Source organism: Fusarium odoratissimum (assembly GCF_000260195.1).
Source record: "Fusarium odoratissimum NRRL 54006 unplaced genomic scaffold supercont1.47, whole genome shotgun sequence".
Classification (NCBI taxonomy): domain Eukaryota; kingdom Fungi; phylum Ascomycota; class Sordariomycetes; order Hypocreales; family Nectriaceae; genus Fusarium; species Fusarium odoratissimum.
The window spans coordinates 57,405-75,451 of record NW_022158727.1 but is presented as its reverse complement, the minus strand read 5'-3'; the positions used below and the strand labels follow the sequence as shown (position 1 = coordinate 75,451).

The following is an 18,047-nucleotide window of genomic DNA, read 5'->3' as shown; positions in this document are numbered from 1 at the left end:
GAGACTGTCATCAAGATCTGGTCTAAGTGGAAAGTGATATAAGAAGAGAGTATGCTAGAGTAAAAAAGAAAATAGGAAATAAACCACTTCAGTACTTTGTTCAACAATTCTTTAATATCTTTGCCCTTTTTGTGCCTTCAACATGCACAGTGGCTTGGTTGAAACTCTTCTCAGTGCCCTCGCCCAGCATTGGGTGTTGGTACTTACATCACTGACTGTCGCGTGTCTGGTCAAGAACAGATATCACCATGGTCTAAATAAATACCCCGGTCCTTTTCTGGCGTCTTTGACGGATTGGTGGCGCTTCTGGGATGTTTATGGACAGCGACCTGAAGTGACACTGCAGAAACTCCATGCTAAGCATGGTGATATTGTCAGATTGGGGCCAAACACTCTATCATTTGCCGACCCTGCTGTTCTCAAGTCCATCTATGGCCTTAGCAAGGGCTATGTCAAGGTATGTTCTTACGTCCAAGCCAAGAAATCTTGATATTGACTATCTCAGTCCGACTTTTACATCGTCCAACAATCCGTGGTCAAGGGCCACCGTCTCGCATCTCTCTTCAGCACTACAGACAATGACTTCCACTCCCAATTCCGCAGATGTGTCAACTCTGCCTTCTCCATGAGCGCACTGGTCCAATACGAGCCCTTTGTCGACAACACCACCAAGCTGTTCTTGGAACAGACCGAAAAGCTCTTTGCCAAGAGGGCTGATGTCTGTGATTTTACACAGTGGCTTCAGTTCTACGCTTTTGATGTAATTGGCGAGATCACTTATAGCAAGAGACATGGATTCATTGAGAAGAATGAAGATGTTGAGGGTATTGTCGCGTACCTGGGCAAGCTGTTCCTCTATGTTGCACCTGTAAGTCATCCGTTCACTTGGTCATGTTCTTGACTAACAGATCTTAGGTCGGACAAATTCCTTTCCTTGACCTAATCTTCCAGAAGAATCCCATCTACCTCAAGCTCTCCCAATGGGGACTCTTTGACTCAACAATCGCCGTTGCACGCTTTGCACGCGCCCGCATGGCTGAACGTCTCATCCCTGAACTCAAGTCTGTCGATAGCCTCCCCACCAGCAATCTTAAGAAGCAACCCCTGGGTCAAGACTTGCTTTCCAAGTTCATCGCTGCCCGTGAAGCCCGCCCCGAGTTCATGACAGACACTCTAGTCCAGACCATGGCTGTTTCTATGGCTTTTGCAGGTTCAGAAACTACAGCTATTACTCTCTCTGCAGTCTTCTACTACCTCCTCCGAAACCCCGAGTGCTACCAGAAGCTCAAGAACGAGCTTGATGAGGCTGCCAAGGCTGGTGTCTTTTCTGACTACGAGTCTGGTCTGGTCACGTTCTCCGAGGCTCAGAAGTTCCCTTACCTCCATGCTTGTGTCCAAGAAGCTTTCCGAATGCACCCAGCGCCTGGTCTTCCCCTTGAGCGAATCGTTCCTCCCCAAGGAGCGGAGATTGGAGGCGAGTTCATCAAGGGCGGTACAATTGTCGGTGTCTCAGCCTGGATCATCCATAACCGCCCAGAGATCTTCGGAAACGATACTGATAAGTACCGACCTGAGCGCTGGTTGCCAGACCCCAACCTTGACGCTGAGGAGGAAGATAAGCGCATCAAGAAGATGACGGGTATGATGTTCCAATTCGGCATGGGTAGCCGAACATGTATTGGCAAGAACATCAGTCTATTGGAGATCTATAAGGTTGTGCCTAGTCTTCTAAGACGATTCGAGGTAAGCTATACTCATCCCGCGCTTATATGAAGATAATACTAACAAGAAGCAGATTAACTTTGAGGACCCAAGCAAGGAATGGAGGATCATCAACGCCTGGTTTGTCAAGCAGACAGATTTCAACGTCAAATTCACACGGAGAGAACTCGTACAGCCGGAATTCTCAGAGAAGCAGGAATGAACGTTTAATGAAGTGTAATGACATAGATTGTAAAAGTTTATATCACTTATAGATAATTCTAGGCAATGCTGCTGCTCTTGATGATGGTTCCGAAGGCATCGCCAATCTCGCTCAGTGAAACCTTGACCAGCTGTGAGGCGTCAACGCCGGGGATATCGCGATCACCAACGGCATCCTCAGGGATGATGACGTCAAAGCCAAGCTCGTCAGCCTGTCGCGCAGTAGTCGAGACACAGACATGGGCCTGGTCGCAATTAGTCTCATATCTCAGTTACGTATAACTCAACGACTTACCATGTAGCCTGTAAGAACAACCTTCTTCTTTCCAGTCTTATCCAAGACGCTCTGAAGATCCGTCTTGGTGAAAGAACCAGGGAAGTTCTTGTGGATAACAGCCTCGCCGTCCTTGGGCTTCAGCTCGTCAAACTCCTCAGCGAGCTTAGTACCCGGGGTGAAGACCGGTGCGCCCTCTGGTGTATCATGGACAACGTGCACGATACTTCCATTTGCGGCTCTGTATTTCTCCAAAAGCCCAGCGATGACCTTTCGCGACTCAGCAGCATTGGTAACTTTAAGCTGTCCCTCAGCGTACTCATTCTGCGCGTCAATGATGATAAGAACGCTATCAGAGGGGCTGGCCGTAGAGGCGGGAATGCCAACGAGGTCGCGGAATGAAGTTGCTGAGGCCATGTTTTGTCGCTGAATATGTCGTGAATAATGAGTATTGTTACAACAGATGCGTATGTCGTTATATAGTGGTTAGGTCATTGAAATGACCCCTCACCTGGAGCAATGGGTTAACTTGATGATATTCCCATTACTCAGCAACCAAGGTCGAATTAAGGGAAAAAAGCACGTAATTGGAAGGAAAGCCGACAAGCAATTAATCCAGGTAGAGCGTCAAGTCACCAATTATGCCTTGACTAGGCTGGATGTTGACTGTTGTGTCCTTTGGTCCGAAGAGCTAGAGCAGATATCATTGGATGAGATCATTGGGTTTATGCCCAATTTGTATATTATAGCCGATTATATGGGTCTTCAATTCCATCCACTGGTCCATCACTCACAGTACAGTAATAAGTAACGTTATAGCCATTGATGATTTCTAGAAGTGACTATAATGTCTTACATAACGCTACTATAGTCATTTGAACCTCTCCAAGCGATTTGCACTAGTACGATGAGGATTATCCTGAGTTGATCTCGCCTCCTTCTGAGTAGTTGATTCTTGTCAATTATGAGGGTATTATTAGGGAATACTATAGTCATAGGATGTCCAGCAATTTAACCGTATATCATCCTCCCATCATTAAATCATTTTCAATAGACTATGGCGAAAGGGTATACCCATTTGTCCCATATCCATAAGCACATACATTCCGTGCTTCCCACTTCAAAAAGTCGCCCAAGTCATGATCCAGATTACAACCCATCGGGGGTATTTCAGACTTATCCAAGTCCTTCCCATCTAATGAGATCTGAATTGGCATCATTGGACTCATCGGGCTTGACAAAGAGCTCGCTGTGGAGCTATCAAGGTCTTCCTGGGTCTCCGCCCATTGCTGGGTCTTTTGTCGTATCATCTTTGGTCGAATCGGTTTCGGCGACTTGAGCGGAGGCATGCGGCAGTCTATGGTCGGTCGGATAATTGTTAGGTGTTTTGTTTCGTCTTGGCGTTTGGTGTTTAGGGCGTTGGTGAGAGCCTCGAATGCTTTGTCTGTTTGGCGGGTGATGCACTTGTTGCAATCTGCAGAGGCACTCAATGTGTGTCTGTGATCTAGCGGTGTATTGTTGTTACTTGAGGCCGGAAGATTTGGCATCATTGAATGCCTTTGTTGGCGCTGTGCCATTCCAGATAGGTTGGTTGTTTGGAGTCGCAGTGGTGATCTTCGTCTGAGTTGTGTGATATTTGTGCCACCTAATTGTGACCGTCTGTCATCCAGACTGCTGTCTCGTTTTATATCTGATCCGTCTCTGCTAATAACAGTGAGGAACTCCTCCTTTCCTTCGAAGCTGCTTGGCCGTAACACGCATGCAGACTGGCTATGTTGGTCCAATGAGGGTGAAAAGGACATGGAACTGCGGACGTCGTGGACTGCAGAAACAGTCTGAATGAAGATGGGCTCGGAATCAGCGACGCTTCCGAGTGGTTTTGCAGTCGTCGGCCATTTTATTAGTGATAGAGCTGGTGATGCTGGCTCGGCGCTGGGTATTTCTGGGCTTTCGAACGACAGGGATGGCTCGCTCTCGGTAGGTGATTTTGTAGCGGGCGTTTGCGATAGCTGGAGAGCCTTGCATCGTTGCTCCCAAAACTCAAGGCCATCGAACCTCTTTACCATTGTGGAGTTGGCATATGCTAGCAAGATAGTAAATCCATGGAATAAATTATGTCTAGTGAAGAGAAAAAGTAAATATGAAGAAAAAAAGAATGGGTCGTTTCGTTGAAATTATACTGAGACAATAACATGATCAAGGGAGCATCCCTAGAAAGGACGAGGGCAAAGCTACTGTAATTAGACACAAGCCCCATTTACATTCCGGCTCTGTTACGATGTGACGTCCTCGTATCAAGCAGGGTCTAACACGGTAGATTCGGCGACACCTACGAGCTACAAGGGTTAATTGATGGTATCGTGACATTCATTTTGTGGCTCGTGCCGATTACGTCTGGAACGAGCCGTTGACTGTTGGCACAGCCACGCTCCACTAACACGAGATAAAAATAGCACCAATAAACGTGGTCTGGTTCTGCAAGCTTGGGCTCCATTGAGTTAGTCACGCGCAACCTGGACGCAGGTGAGATTTGCTGGGAAGAAAAGTATTTAAGTTTCTGGTATCCGAGGAGTCCGACCGGACTTTGATAGGGAAGTGGCTGAAGACAATGTTACGCGACTATCGCCCTGGCTTAGATACATGACGTAGCGTGTCTCTGGGTTACCCTAGAGATTATCAATTTCAGGATAATGCGATTAGCAAAGGGATAAATCCCCCTTCAAATGGCTATTGATTAAGTTCAAGGAAAAGGATAAATCCGGATTACTCCTTAGACATGTACCAAATGCTGCGACTATTAGACCACGGTAGTTTACTTATAAATAAGGTTAAATACGCAATGCTTTTAAAAACACCATCACGTCAGGGGTCTGAGTCATGGATTCATACTATAGTACAATGCGTAAACACAACGACATGCAAGATAAGCGAGCCGTCAACACTTACGAAGACGTCAGCAGGCCTCTAGCCTTTTTCTCGGGTAACGTTGAGCTGTGTTGGCAGAACAGTTCATTTAGCCGGAATATGCCGTTCGCCACCTGGACCAATGTCAGAGCTGCTGTCAGTGCAATCTAGACTCCAAGAAGGAATATCGCACTCGGAAGCCAGCTCAAACCAGTAATATCACAAGCTACAATGGCCAAAACATTAGTAATTCTTATCTTGTTCCTATCTCTATCGCGCTGAGAGGAATACGCAAAGCTTCCCCGTGGGGCATGAACCCCTCTAGCCGAGATTTCCGAGGTTCACTACCGCTTGTCCCACATGGGTCCAGCCCCTTAGCCCCTAGCAGGGGGCCTCATCTACCACCACTCAGCGAGACAGTGAAGTTTGGGGTAAATCTGGGGTTCATTCTCTCTGCTCCTGCTCCTCCTCTTCAACCTCGGGTACCATCGTCTCCGCCTTGTACCAGGATGAACAACACTCAGCAACCGATTCGCTTCGCCAAGAAGCCTGTCTCGAGGAAGCGCGCGACAAAGGCGTGTCTTAAATGTCGCAAGCGAAAGGTCCGGTGTGATGTCACCCGCACGTCTACGCCTTGTACAAACTGTCGACTTGACGGCTGCGAATGCGTCGTCGCTCGTCGCGCTGATGCTTTGTATGTTATCGATATCACCACCGCCTATGATATACTGACGTGTTGTAGTCCCATTCCTCATCGAGGCGCGTCCGTCGTCTCCGACAATGCCGACCTTATTCGGGACTGTGAAGCCGTCACGGCAGCTGCATCCACGTCGCCGTCTTCGAACCACGATAACCCTACGAGTCCTGTCGACGATGCGACTGCCGTGCTACATACACTAGAAGAGAGCGAATACAAGACATCGGTCGAGCATCAGGAGCGGGTAGACCTCGAGTCGCCCACGACGAATACCACCGAAGATGTCGTCGAAGAGATTAGAGAAATCCCACCATATACACCCTCAATTATCGAAGAGCCCAGCGAACCCGTTCGATCCGAACTCAAAGCTCTATACTCATCAATGCCCTTCCTGAGGACCCTCAACATGCGCGACTGCGATTTCTACCATCTAAATGCTCAAGGCTGTCTACGCGTCCCTTCCAAGCCGATCCTCGACGAATTCATCCGACATTACTTCCTCTACATTCATCCGTTACTCCCTCTTATCAACGAAGCCGATTTCTGGAATGCGTACGATCCTACACCTAATTCTGCGACGTCCGGGACGCCTGTTTCGATGCTTCTGTTGCAATCGATGATGTTTGCTTCGTGCACTGTACGTTGACATCACCACTTTCGTGTGCTGGTTGTTCTAACAAATAAAGTTTGTCTCAAAGGAGAGTCTCCGCACGCTGGGATTCGCCACCATCCTCGAAGCCAAGGAGGCTTTCTACACCAAGGCCAAGGTAAACAATATATGGTATTGTTAGCAGCGCACTTTCTGACCTTGATGCAGCTTCTATACGACTTCTCGACCGACCCCGATCCAATCTCCATCGCACAATCTGCTCTCCTCCTGACCTACTGGTGTCCGACCTTCCGCTCGGGACCTGGCAAGGCGAACAGTAGATGGCTCCGAATTGCGATTCAACACGCTAAGTCATGCGACGCCGATAGTTACGACTCCCCCTCTTACGGACTACACATATCACAACAAGATGTCAAGAGACGGAACATACTCAAGCGTATCTGGTGGTGCTGTATTATCCGCGATCGAATCATGCCCCTCTGCGTTCGCAGGAACATCCAGATTACTAGTGCCCATTTCGACTTTGCGAACTGCTCCCCACTATGTTACGACGATCTTGTCGATGAACTTGAGTCATCGCGGGTCTACAACATCGCCACAAAGCACAAGCTCATCCTCACATTAGAACGCCTTACAGAACTCTGCGTTACTTTGACAGACGTCCTGAGCCTAGTATATCCTACCGAGACCTTGCCGATTTTAGACGCGGAAGCACATTCGACAGCATATGCGCAAGTGCAGGAGCATAAGAGGTCACTCAAGAATTGGGCAGTGGCTACAAGACCACCGCTCGCCATTCAAGATTTGACATTGAGTTCAGGAGGATACGAGGACTCTGCAGTATTGTTCACGAATCTAGTCTGGATCTACTTCCAGTAAGCTCACCTATTACCACTTGAAACTCAGTTACTGACAATTTCTTCAGCGCCAGCCAAGTCGCCCTCTGCAACTACGAACTTCACCTCGGTCTAATATTGGGTCTCGTCAACCAAAATCCCACCGCATCACACGAGACGCAATTCCTCAAGAACAACAGAAGGGATCTCCGAAACGCCACCAAAAGCATAGCGGAATGCTTTGCCCGACTACACCCCCACCGACTCACCCGTTGGCTACCCAGCAGCGCTGTAGCATGCACAGCCCTCCCTCTCGCGATGCACATGGTCGACATGAAGATGTCCACTGCCTCTTCCGCGACCGAGATATGGGCCCGTCCAGAAGTTGCTTCCAAGCAATCGCGACTCAACGTCCTCATCCAAGTTTTCAGGGAGCTTCACCCCAAGTACGACGGCGTTCACTCTATTTCCAAGACCATTCGATACTTTATGGAGTGCAGTGACCGCGAGGAACCTCCACAAATGATGCTTACCAACGATCACGCTGATGTACTGGCTCGAAGTCCAACGCAATATCTTAGACTGGCTTTGACCATCGATGTGTGTCTTAGTCAAGATCGCCTGGCTCAAGATAGTGACTTTCCAGCTGCTCTAAGGCGTTTCTTCAACAGGAACCGTTCTTTGATGCCCATGCTACTAGGACAACCACAATTCGCGCCAATGCCAATGACACAACAGATATCCCTCCCTCGACCATTGTCGCCAGCAACATATGCGAAAAGCTTTTCGCGATGGATGGAAGACGACCCATCCGTGGGTTTTGCTATGCAGATGGGTATAGACATAGGACCCCAAACGCCTATAGTCTACGAAGTTGCGGAACGAGCGCAAAAGACACATTCCGAGACTACGGAAGAACCATCTCCTGTGTCTGAGCGGTCACAGTTCAGTGAATCGGTAATGGGCATGGAGACAACGGAGGATCTGTTACAGCGTCTTCAGGGGGCAGTGAGTTGGGCTCAGAATGATCAAGCTTTGTATTTTGCCCAAGAGATGGGTTTGCTCTCCGATGGAATTGGGTTTAATCAGGGCTATTTGTAAAACAGCTTGCAAGCGTTGAGATTTAATGACATGACATGAATATCTACATAATCAATATTGCTCTATTATTTACCATAGCCTTTCTGTTCTGTCTGAACCCTTGACGTTATGCCCCGGTTTGTTATTCTTGCTACTCAGTTTCCACGAGGGTACATCCGGCTACCACCATTTCCAGAACTTGTATCTGTAGCGGAATGCTCAACATTGCTCAAAAGTTCAATACTTGCATCCGAGTATTGATACCCTCTATCCTCCTGTCGAGAAGAATCATCTGCAGAGTCTTTCTGCCTACCCTTCTCATCCGATATCGAGTCTACAGCAAAGAGAGTCACCATATCCTCGTCTATACCTTCCAGCCTGCATCCCTGACGTCGCAATACCAGGCGAGTATCTCCAAGATGTCTCGACAAAGGCTCTGCGCCAGATGTTTCTGCTGCAGGGATGATAGTGTCGATATCGGGGTTCCTTGTAGTCCGCAGAATAGTTGAGAAAGTTGTTGCATAGGATGCCGATGCAGACTTGATGCATAGCAGTCCGACGATGACAATAATCGCAGAAGCCAGTAAGCCCATCCCATATGCAATGAACAGGTTGCGAGGCTCATAAGAAAAGGCGATTTGCGTGGTGAGGTAGGTGATGTTACCATGAGATGCAGCGGTATCGTTTTGCCTATTGGAATTGTTAACAGAGCTCCGGTCAAAAAGACAACACGAGTGCACTTACAGTAACTTTGAGTTACTGAAGAGGCTTATCGTAGCATTGGTAAACAGCTGCTCCAATGCATCAGCCATGGAGATATTCCCAATTACAGACTCTGGTGCTTCTGAGCGGTCTGTCGCCGCATTTACGCCACCAAGAACTTGCATCTCTTTGGCATCCATGAGAACAGAGCTCATGATCTGTGTCTGGGTTGGACGCATAACACCGTAGTGCGATATCCCCAGACTCCCAAGCAGCAGCTTACCCAGGGAATCCATGAGCGCGATATAAGCAACAGCAGCATTGAACTGACTGGAGCCTGTATCCTGGTTGAGGCCGGCATCGATGGATGTCACTCCCTTCAGTCTCTTAGACTTGTAGGTAATATTCTGCCGGCCGTTGTCAAACGTGAAGTTGACGGCATAGGATGAATTATAAAGAGAGCACTCGATCGACTTGTTTGCCATGATATAACTGCTGGACGCGGGCTTATCCGGCACGACAACATAGAGCTTAGCCGAACTGGTGGCGTTGGCCGTCTGATCAATAGACGATACCGTCGAGATGAGAGAGTAGTTCATTGCGCCCCGCAAACCAGCCAAGGCATAGCCCTCCTCAGTGCTGTTCATTGTGTTACTACTTGGAACAAACCCAACGTATCCGGCGGAATCTCCGCAGCATGTCTCGTTCTTAACAGCTTCAGCCAGAAGTTTTGCAAAGGACGCATTGCGAGGTGTACCGCATGAAATTGAAGGGCCGTAAAAGTCGACGGAATATGACGAATTGGGAAAGGGTGCTGGGATAGTCAGGATAGAGCCGAGAGATGCCACTGATAAGAGCACCCGTGAGACATAGCTCGAGGGAGCGTAGTATCCAACTCCACCTACTCCTGTGAATTGAGCAAAGTTGAGCATGTTATCGTAGTCGAGCAGTGGAATGGGAGCGTCGACAACTGTGACATTTGGATGGTCAGATACCTGGACGGTAAGTGTAGCTGGAGTAATAACTGCAATTAATGGGAGCGCCCTATAAGAAAATGTCAGTAAACTGTAAGTAGCTCGATGTTCTTATGGAAGGCCTACCAAGCTATTATTGCCACCACAGCGAGTGCCGGTGCCGCAGTCCAGAGCTCCCAAGTAGTAAAGTCCCAAGCATTATGCAAGACGCCAAAAAGCGAGTTGACGCCCTCGATAGTGACGGATTTTGATCTTAAAGTTCGCCATAGTATTTGCGTGTATGCGAACCCGACAGCTGCTGACAACAGGGCTCTTGCGAGGAACGCTATACCGGTGCCGACACGGAGAAACCACTCCTGTTGGTTTTGGCTCTTGATGACCCTCCCGTCTAGATAATGGTAGTAAAGATGATGGCCGATGGCGAGTAGTAGTCCCAGGAATAGACTCCCTGTCATGAGGACGGGGGTCAGCTTGTGGATCGCCATGTTGCGGTGTTTGTGGGGTGCTGGCAAGGTTATTAATCGTCGCCGGGAATGGTCGACCTTCTCGATTAGAAGCGCGACCCCGGGAATAAGACAAATCTTGGTTTCGTCTGGAGAGACTCCCAACTATATACCATGTCGTAATCGTCGCTGCGTTAAGTGAAACTGTAAAAAAAGATGAAAAAAAAAGAGCCATGTCAGGCAGAATCTCGCAAGGTTATCCCGTTTTCTGCCTTGGGGGCCAAATCCAATTAGGCACCCTGTGAAGAGCCTCCAAATATCTTACCCCGCAACATGAAACATCGTCGTATCGGGGGCGATTTACAGGGTTGCATAGGCGTAAACTGTGTTACCTAAACATTCTTGAGAGAATGCAGATGTGCTATTTGTTGTCAAGACCTGTAGCTTATAATCACCGCAGAGAGCTTGGCTTCAGAGAATATGCATTGAGGGCTTGTTCTTGAATAGAATTATCAATGCACATACCAGACTCTCAGTTCCAAGTATCCTTGAGCCAAGGTACGTCGTCTTCAGCAGGCTTCATCCCGGCCTGAAGCCATGCAGCTACAGCACCAAGCTCTCCCCATACTCTAAGCAGGTTCGCGAACTATGCCCTCAACTACCTCGTCCTTGATCCCCTGGTCCAGCATCTCGTCCACCAGGTCTGGAAACTTTGAAACGTCCTCCAGCCCCCGCAAGGTCGCTGGCACGCCATCAAAGTCGCTCCCTATATGGCGCGACCAGCGGTGTTGAATACTTCTGCCCCCTCGAGCACGCTACTGGATATGAGAAAACAGGATGATGAGGCTCGAGCCTTTGCTGTTTCTGTCCTGACACCTTAATCATTGAAAAACATTGGCAACTATATCATTGAGCTGCCTACGAAACACTTTGTTGCCTAGTCCTCGAAGTAGGCAAGTAACTGACCACAGGTCTTAGGTGTGGTATGGGAAGAAGACCAAGAGATTTGGGGGAGTGACAAGACAACGGTATACATCCAATGCTTGAGAAGGGTTTGGGCTACAAGAGAAGCTGATCAGTTAGCATCCGATGTGCACAGTTCAGGTGCATCTTACGTCTAATATGGGGCAAGCGGCGGCCAGCTCATTAAAGCCCCCAGAACCGATCTTGCTAGGGACTTTCGTGAGCCCTCGGTGAGCGGTTGGCTTCCTGCTTTTTCAAGTAAGCGCTCCTTATCGGCTGCTGTATTTGTTTCGGGATGCATTTCTGGTACAATTGGCTTCGCTGTTCTGCCGCTTTGGTTGTACATTACTTTATGATAACAACAGAGAACTCGATATGTGCAGAACACGAGAATGATGGCTTTTAGAAATAAGATGCGGAGCTAATGCCGGCTGTGGGGAAGGCTGAAATAAAGATCACAAGGGACTACTTCTCGTTGTTTGATCACTAATCACGAGAGCATAATCGGAGATCAGTCTTGCCGTGACTGAGCCAGTCCACCCTGAACAGCACTATGTGGCTTGCAGCATGCATACCTGCCTGCTGTGCCTGAAAACAGAAGAGGGCAACTAGCCTTCGGTCTGGAGAACTAAGAAGTCGATTATTAATTAGTTTAATGAAGGGTTTCATGTTACTGATCTAAATCATTTGAAGAATGACAACTATATCACAGCGAAACTAAAACTCAATCCAGCGTATAGACCAACTTGTCACCGCTCACGGTGCCATTCCAAACTTCCTCGAGTCCCTAGAGCACTGAAGCCAATCCAGAGCCCTGAGCGTTGACCTTGGGCTTGTGAACCTGAATCTTGCTCTTGGTGAGCAGACTTTCAGCAAGAACCCAGAAGTGACGAGCAAAAGCAGTATCTTCCGGCTTTGCAGGAAACGTGTGGGGCCCCAACTGAAAGGCTTCACCACCGTCCTACCACTGCGAGGCATGTGGGGTTCCAGGAGCAATTCTATCGGACATTTTCCTGACAGACGGGGGTGTTATGTAATGACGATCTTGGGTGGTGCGAGACAGGCGCTACTGATCAGTAAACATAAGAGGAAGCAGTGTCAAAAGAAAAGATGGCTATGACCAATCAAACAGCCTTCACTCAATCCGGGGTTCAGCGTGCCCGGTACAGAGGTACCTGACGGCCCACTTGCCATCGGGTCGTTTAATAATACCGACCTGCTGATCAATCAGTGGTTAGAGTCTACAACCACCCAGAACGGCATTAGGACCACACGATACTGACTGCTTTGGTTGGCTAGCTATCTCTACCGTAACGCCCATCAATGCTTTTCAAGTTTCCTGCACCAACTGTGATATGCCAAATGGCCCATCCCTGAAGTGCTGCCTCGTTTGCCCGTCTGAAGTTTGGATAATAGATTCTGCATCTGCTACCAGTTGGACTCTTGCATCGCCCAGAATGTGGTGACGCCATGGCTGGGTGCCTTTATAAGGACATCAGCTTGCTCATTGTGGAGATATCAGCAACCATACGGCAACCTCATGGTCGGTTCAACTTGGACTTGCCTGACGTCACTCCAACTGAGGTCTTGCACCCGTATAATTACAAATAAAGTAAAGCCTCAATAATATGTAGCAGAATATGGAGACCAATGGCACTACTATTGTGAATTGTGATTTATAACCTTCGGTGGCGAATTCCAACCACTGTCTAATTACCCTTTTATGGCAGCTTAGTAATGAGCCTGGGCGGTAGTCCTGTTAAAAGGAAACTTTCTGCTTTCACTGCTCTGCTATTATGGACCGAAGTGATATAAACATCGAGGTAGCCAATGGGTGATATCTGGTGCGACATGGATGATTTCGTAAAGAGCCACTTCTGAATCGTGAAACCTCCAACCTCATTAAATTTGCTAACATGGCTTGTTCTGGCCAAACTTAGGTAGATGATAGATCTCACGGATGCGCCGGGCCGGCTGATTTAATCGCGTGTTCGTCGTACCTTTATCTAAAATAGGCTAGTTATAATAGCTACCTTATCCTTTGAGCTGGACCAAAGATCCAGAAGCGTGCTGTCGTCACATCTATTAAAAACAAGCTTTCAGATGGACAAAAGTTCTCATTTAGCAACAATTAGCGAATGATTGTTATCAAGTCTTCAAGAGCACTCAGCATGTCTCCAATCAAGACCGTCTTCCAGTTGAACTTCAAGCCCTCCTTCTTTGAGAGCATCACCGTCCGCCCAAGCGGCACTCTCATCGTAACACGCCAAGATGCCAACGAGATATGGGAGATAGACCCTGTCTCCGGGGCCGGCAAGTGTATCGTCACCGTCCCAGATGCCGCCTCAGTGACTGGTATAGCCCAAGTACTGCCAGACGTGTACGCCTTTGGAGCCGGGACCTATTGGAACTACAATACACAGGCTTCAGCTGAGTGAGAAGACTGGCAACCCATGCCGTCTCGTCCAGCTTTATTCTTTGGGCCAGCATTCACAGCTGATATGCTATTTAAACATTAGTAAGATGCGGGGTTGATAAAAATGGGAATAGATCTTACTCACACCCTCCTTCCTGCGACAAGTAAGACAGGCTCTTTAACGGGTCACAGCGGTCAATCGGAATTCCGTTCAATTATCTAACTAATCACGCACGCTTGCATACACCCTGAACGCATGTAAGACGAGTCGGTCATCATCCAATTAGGCATCGTGTTCGACCCTTAGTCCACAGTGGCTTATGCGAATTTGAATGTTTGATGGCTACGCACGAGATAAAATACCATCCCCTTTATCAGATTATTATGATCTTTCCCCAGGTATCGACTGTTATAGCCCGCCAGTAAATTAGCCAAGCATATTATAGATAGCCACGTTTATAGTATAATTCAAGAAATTTGTTTGATATGTTCCCAGCCCTCTTGTCTCAAGCTGACGGTAATATCAAACGTCATCAGGATTCAGAGCCATGCTCGCGCAGTAGGGCGCTTAACCACCATGGTCACTGGCGATGTCAGCTTACGCCTGTAATTTGTGCTTATTTACCCTTACGTCTCACTCTTCATCCCCATTTTATTGACCCTCAAATATTTTTGTAAAAATTCCGAGGATAGGACAGCCCGGGTATCATTTGGCAATCATGGGGGGCATCACTCAACAAGACACCACGTCTCCGCCAGACGTGCATCTTCCCCAGTCCAGCGGCGTTAGCAACGAGAGCAAAAACGAAGCAGCAGAGGGCAACACCCCGAATAGTAATGATGAAGAGGCCGTGGCCGAATTCAAGCCATCCTTTCGCTTCTGGATCATCCTGGCAAACCTATCACTGCTTATCTTCCTCGCTACGCTCGAGAACACCATCATTGGGACCGCGTTGCCGTTTATTGTGGAGGACCTGAAGATCGGAAGCAACTACGTCTGGGTTGCTCACATACAGTTGCTCACCGGGTAGGAGTGCACAAGAACCAAGTTCCGGAATAAACAGGCTGATGGTTATAGAACGTCTGTGTTGCCCCTGACAGCACAACTCGCCAACATCTTCGGCCGCCGCTGGGTGACCATCGTCGTCACTTCGCTTTTCATTGTCGGTTGTGTTATGTGCGGAGCCGCCACGAATGAGGCAATGATGCTGGCTGGTCGAGGTATCCAGGGCGTTGCGAGCCAGAATTGTGTCATGCTTACAGAAATGGTCATCTCGGATCTCGTCCCCTTGAGAGAGCGTTCCAAGTACATTGGCATGACACTCAGTTTAGCGGCGTTTTCTCTCATCTCGGGACCTATTATTAGTGGTGCCCTTGTTAACAACGTATCCTGGCGATGGGTGAGCTGTAACTATACCTTCTTTTGGCGAAGCTTGATATTCTAACGCCGTTATCTTAAGATCTTCTATATCAATGTCCCCATTGCTGGTATTGCACTAATCGGCCTTTACCTCTTTCTTCACGTCAAGTGGAACCGAAATGAGACCATCATGACCAAGCTCCGCCGCATCGACTGGGTTGGCAACATCATTATCACCGGCTCTAGTATCAGTATTCTCGTTGCCTTGACGTGGGCACATGTCGTATATCCTTGGGACTCACCAGAGGTCCTTGCACCGCTCATCATAGGCATTATCGGTGTAGTTGTCTTCTTCGTCTGGGAGGCCAAGTGGGCTACTGAGCCTGTCGTCCCACTTCGCATATTCAAACACTGGAGCTCCATCCTGCTGTACATCGAAACCTTCATGTGCAACTTCTGCCTTTTCTTACCGGCCTACTTCCTACCATTGTTTTTCCAGGGCGTCATGGCCTCGTCTGCAGGCCGAACAGGTGTACAGATGATCCCGCTGACAGCATTCATGATGCCCAGCATGATCTTTACCGCCGTTGCTCTTCCAAAGGTTGCCAAGTACAAGGTTTTCCACGTCGTGGGCTTTACTCTTCTCACGGTAGGACAAGGCATCTTCTCGACGCTCAAGCGAGAAGACTCAAACGCCGAGTGGGTTTTCAAACTCTTTGTTCAGCCCATCGGTACAGGCTTTCTGGCTGGCTCAACACTTCCGGCTATCCAGTCATGGACAGCTGAGGCGGACATGGCAGCGGCAACGGCCGGATTCACCTACATCCGAGGCATGGCCATGATCTTCGGCATTGCTATACCCAGCACAATCTTCAACATCTTCATTTCAAAATACTCGTCCCGCATCGACGACCCCGAAGTCCGCTCTCTTTTGAATGCAGGCGACGCCTTCGCTCTTGGATCCAAGGATTTCGTCATGAGTTTCGATGATCCCGTGCAGAGCCAGATCCGTGAGACGCTCCAGCTAGCGATCCAGAAGGCTTTCCAGGCAACCATCGCGTTCGCAGGCATAGGATTCGTGCTGGCCTGCATCTGCAGGGACAACAGACTAAGATCTGAACTGGAAACTATGTACGGATTAGAGGAGAAGAGGAAGAAGGAGGGGACAGTAGAGGAGGCCACGAACATAACGACGACGGTGGAAAAGGTGGAGGGGGACAAGTAGAACGACGTTTGGAGCAGATATACTCTGGCGCACGTGGCTTTTAGGTTTGCTACTTATGTAATTCTTAGAATTTAGTAAGCTCTCGTGTCATATATGGCCCTAATTTATATAAAATATTAAAAGGTCATGGAATTTCCTTTACAATTTATCTTTATCTGATTTTATACTATAGTAAAGTATAGAATAGTTCCAGCATTTCTCGAAACCCTACTGCCCTTTTAGATTTTAGCATCTGCAAGCCGCTTCAACACATCTACCAAGCACCTACCGTCCCTACTACTACTGTATTAAGGACTGCTTATAATTTAGTAATCCACTTTCGCCAAAAAAGGACAACTAGACTGTGTTGGCCGTTTTTTCTTTCTTTCTTTCTTTCTTTATTTAACGTGTTTGATAAGCGAGTGTCCCAGATAAGCGAGTGTCCCAAAAATCCCTCACCTTATATTATCACTATTTGATCAGATAATTCTCAACCACCCAACATGTCAGAGTCTTTATATGAGGCTAGGATCCTTCTTGCCCTCCAGGCTCTCCAAAATGACCCAAAATTAAGTGGCCGGAAGGCCGCAAGTATATATCAAGTCAATTACCGTACCTTAAATCGCCGCCGGCAGGGAATTCAATCAAAGCATGATATCACCACTAAATCACGGAATCTATCTGATCTTGAGGAGCAGATAATAGTTCAATTCGTCCTTGACCTAGATTCGCGAGGATTTCCCCCGCGCCGCGATTTTGTGGAAAAAATGGCTAATTCTCTACTTGCCGACCGCGATGTATCACCCGTTGGCATACGCTGGGTTCATAACTTTATCCAACGGCAACCAGAGCTCAAGACACGTCGATTTCGGAGATATAACTATCAGAGAGCTAAATGCGAAGATCCTACTATTATTCGTGACTGGTTTCGCCTCGTAGAGAATACAGTCGCGAAATACGGTATCCAATTAGATGATATGTGGAATTTTGATGAGACCGGCTTTATGATGGGTATGATTGAGCCCGGAATGGTCGTTACAAGCTCAGAAAGGCAAGGGATGCCAAAGAAAGTCCAGCCTGGAAATCGTGAATGGATTACTGCGATCGAGGCGATTAATGCAGAAGGTCAATCGATCCCGCCGTTTATTATTGGTTCAGGCCAATATCACCTTGCCAATTGGTATCGAGAATGCGACCTGCCCGGCGATTGGGTTATTGCATTGAGCGAAAATGGATGGACTAATAACCAGCTAGGTCTTGACTGGCTTAAGCACTTTGATCGGTCAACAAAGGACCGATCAGTTGGTTCCTATCGTCTCTTGATCCTTGATGGTCATGAAAGCCACCACTCGGCCGAATTTATGAGATATTGTGAGGAGAAGAAGATTATTACACTCTGTATGCCTGCTCATGCCTCTCATCTACTCCAGCCTCTTGATGTCGGCTGCTTTGGACCGCTAAAAAAGGCCTATGGGCGAGCAATAGAGCGTCTGATCGGATGCTCTATAAACCATATTTCCAAGACCGAGTTCTTTCCCGCCTTCCACGCCGCCCACCGAGCTACTATTACCGAAAACAATATCCGGGGAGGTTTTAGAGGAGCCGGGCTTGCTCCCCTTAACCCAGAAAATATCATCTCAAAGCTTGATGTGCAATTACGG

The 18,047-nt window shown here is 48.1% G+C and overlaps 7 protein-coding genes across 7 annotated transcripts; 4 read left to right on the top strand and 3 right to left on the bottom strand.

Annotated features, from left to right (window-relative positions):
• Positions 1-68: 68 nt before the first annotated feature.
• On the top strand, positions 69-1,924 carry FOIG_15074 (uncharacterized protein; the record flags this gene model as incomplete). The annotated part of the gene is made up of 4 exons (XM_031216397.1): positions 69-457; positions 506-868; positions 916-1,743; positions 1,796-1,924. Exons 1-4 carry the CDS (start codon positions 143-145, stop codon positions 1,922-1,924), a joined length of 1,635 nt encoding a protein of 544 aa, XP_031053841.1. The 5' UTR covers positions 69-142.
• On the bottom strand, positions 1,899-2,833 carry FOIG_15073 (uncharacterized protein). The gene is made up of 2 exons (XM_031216396.1): positions 2,219-2,833; positions 1,899-2,168 (listed from the first exon to the last, which is right to left on the bottom strand). The coding sequence occupies exons 1-2, from the start codon at positions 2,612-2,614 to the stop codon at positions 1,983-1,985; spliced, it is 582 nt and encodes a 193-aa protein (XP_031053840.1). The 5' UTR covers positions 2,615-2,833; the 3' UTR covers positions 1,899-1,982.
• A 232-nt stretch (positions 2,834-3,065) lies between these two features.
• FOIG_15072 (uncharacterized protein) lies at positions 3,066-4,530 on the bottom strand. Its single transcript, XM_031216395.1, has one exon. The coding sequence runs from the start codon at positions 4,261-4,263 to the stop codon at positions 3,253-3,255; it is 1,011 nt and encodes a 336-aa protein (XP_031053839.1). The 5' UTR covers positions 4,264-4,530; the 3' UTR covers positions 3,066-3,252.
• Positions 4,531-4,789: 259 nt separating this feature from the next.
• On the top strand, positions 4,790-8,618 carry FOIG_15071 (uncharacterized protein). The gene is made up of 5 exons (XM_031216394.1): positions 4,790-5,795; positions 5,844-6,435; positions 6,485-6,565; positions 6,616-7,283; positions 7,334-8,618. The coding sequence occupies exons 1-5, from the start codon at positions 5,413-5,415 to the stop codon at positions 8,343-8,345; spliced, it is 2,736 nt and encodes a 911-aa protein (XP_031053838.1). The 5' UTR covers positions 4,790-5,412; the 3' UTR covers positions 8,346-8,618.
• Positions 8,342-10,658, bottom strand: FOIG_15070 (uncharacterized protein). The gene is made up of 3 exons (XM_031216393.1): positions 10,127-10,658; positions 9,069-10,070; positions 8,342-9,014 (listed from the first exon to the last, which is right to left on the bottom strand). Exons 1-3 carry the CDS (start codon positions 10,483-10,485, stop codon positions 8,480-8,482), a joined length of 1,896 nt encoding a protein of 631 aa, XP_031053837.1. The 5' UTR covers positions 10,486-10,658; the 3' UTR covers positions 8,342-8,479.
• Positions 10,659-13,577: 2,919 nt separating this feature from the next.
• On the top strand, positions 13,578-13,844 carry FOIG_15069 (uncharacterized protein; the record flags this gene model as incomplete). The annotated part of the gene is made up of 1 exon (XM_031216392.1): positions 13,578-13,844. One exon carries the CDS (start codon positions 13,578-13,580, stop codon positions 13,842-13,844), a length of 267 nt encoding a protein of 88 aa, XP_031053836.1.
• Positions 13,845-14,541: 697 nt separating this feature from the next.
• FOIG_15068 (uncharacterized protein) lies at positions 14,542-16,407 on the top strand (the record flags this gene model as incomplete). The annotated part of the gene is made up of 3 exons (XM_031216391.1): positions 14,542-14,849; positions 14,901-15,222; positions 15,283-16,407. The coding sequence occupies 3 exons, from the start codon at positions 14,542-14,544 to the stop codon at positions 16,405-16,407; spliced, it is 1,755 nt and encodes a 584-aa protein (XP_031053835.1).
• Between the last annotated feature and the right edge of the window lie 1,640 nt (positions 16,408-18,047).

Coding starts and splice junctions, on each gene's coding strand:
- FOIG_15071 (XM_031216394.1), top strand. CDS start 5,413: ATGAACCCCTCTAGCCGAGATTTCCGAGGTTCACTACCGCTTGTCCCA. Junction 6,566..6,615: donor CTTTCTACACCAAGGCCAAG/GTAAACAATATA, acceptor ACCTTGATGCAG/CTTCTATACGACTTCTCGAC. Junction 7,284..7,333: donor CTAGTCTGGATCTACTTCCA/GTAAGCTCACCT, acceptor CAATTTCTTCAG/CGCCAGCCAAGTCGCCCTCT.
- FOIG_15073 (XM_031216396.1), bottom strand. CDS start 2,614: ATGGCCTCAGCAACTTCATTCCGCGACCTCGTTGGCATTCCCGCCTCT. Junction 2,169..2,218: donor TTGTTCTTACAGGCTACATG/GTAAGTCGTTGA, acceptor AATTGCGACCAG/GCCCATGTCTGTGTCTCGAC.
- FOIG_15070 (XM_031216393.1), bottom strand. CDS start 10,485: ATGGCGATCCACAAGCTGACCCCCGTCCTCATGACAGGGAGTCTATTC. Junction 10,071..10,126: donor GTGGTGGCAATAATAGCTTG/GTAGGCCTTCCA, acceptor ATTTTCTTATAG/GGCGCTCCCATTAATTGCAG. Junction 9,015..9,068: donor TTCAGTAACTCAAAGTTACT/GTAAGTGCACTC, acceptor CAATTCCAATAG/GCAAAACGATACCGCTGCAT.
- FOIG_15072 (XM_031216395.1), bottom strand. CDS start 4,263: ATGGTAAAGAGGTTCGATGGCCTTGAGTTTTGGGAGCAACGATGCAAG.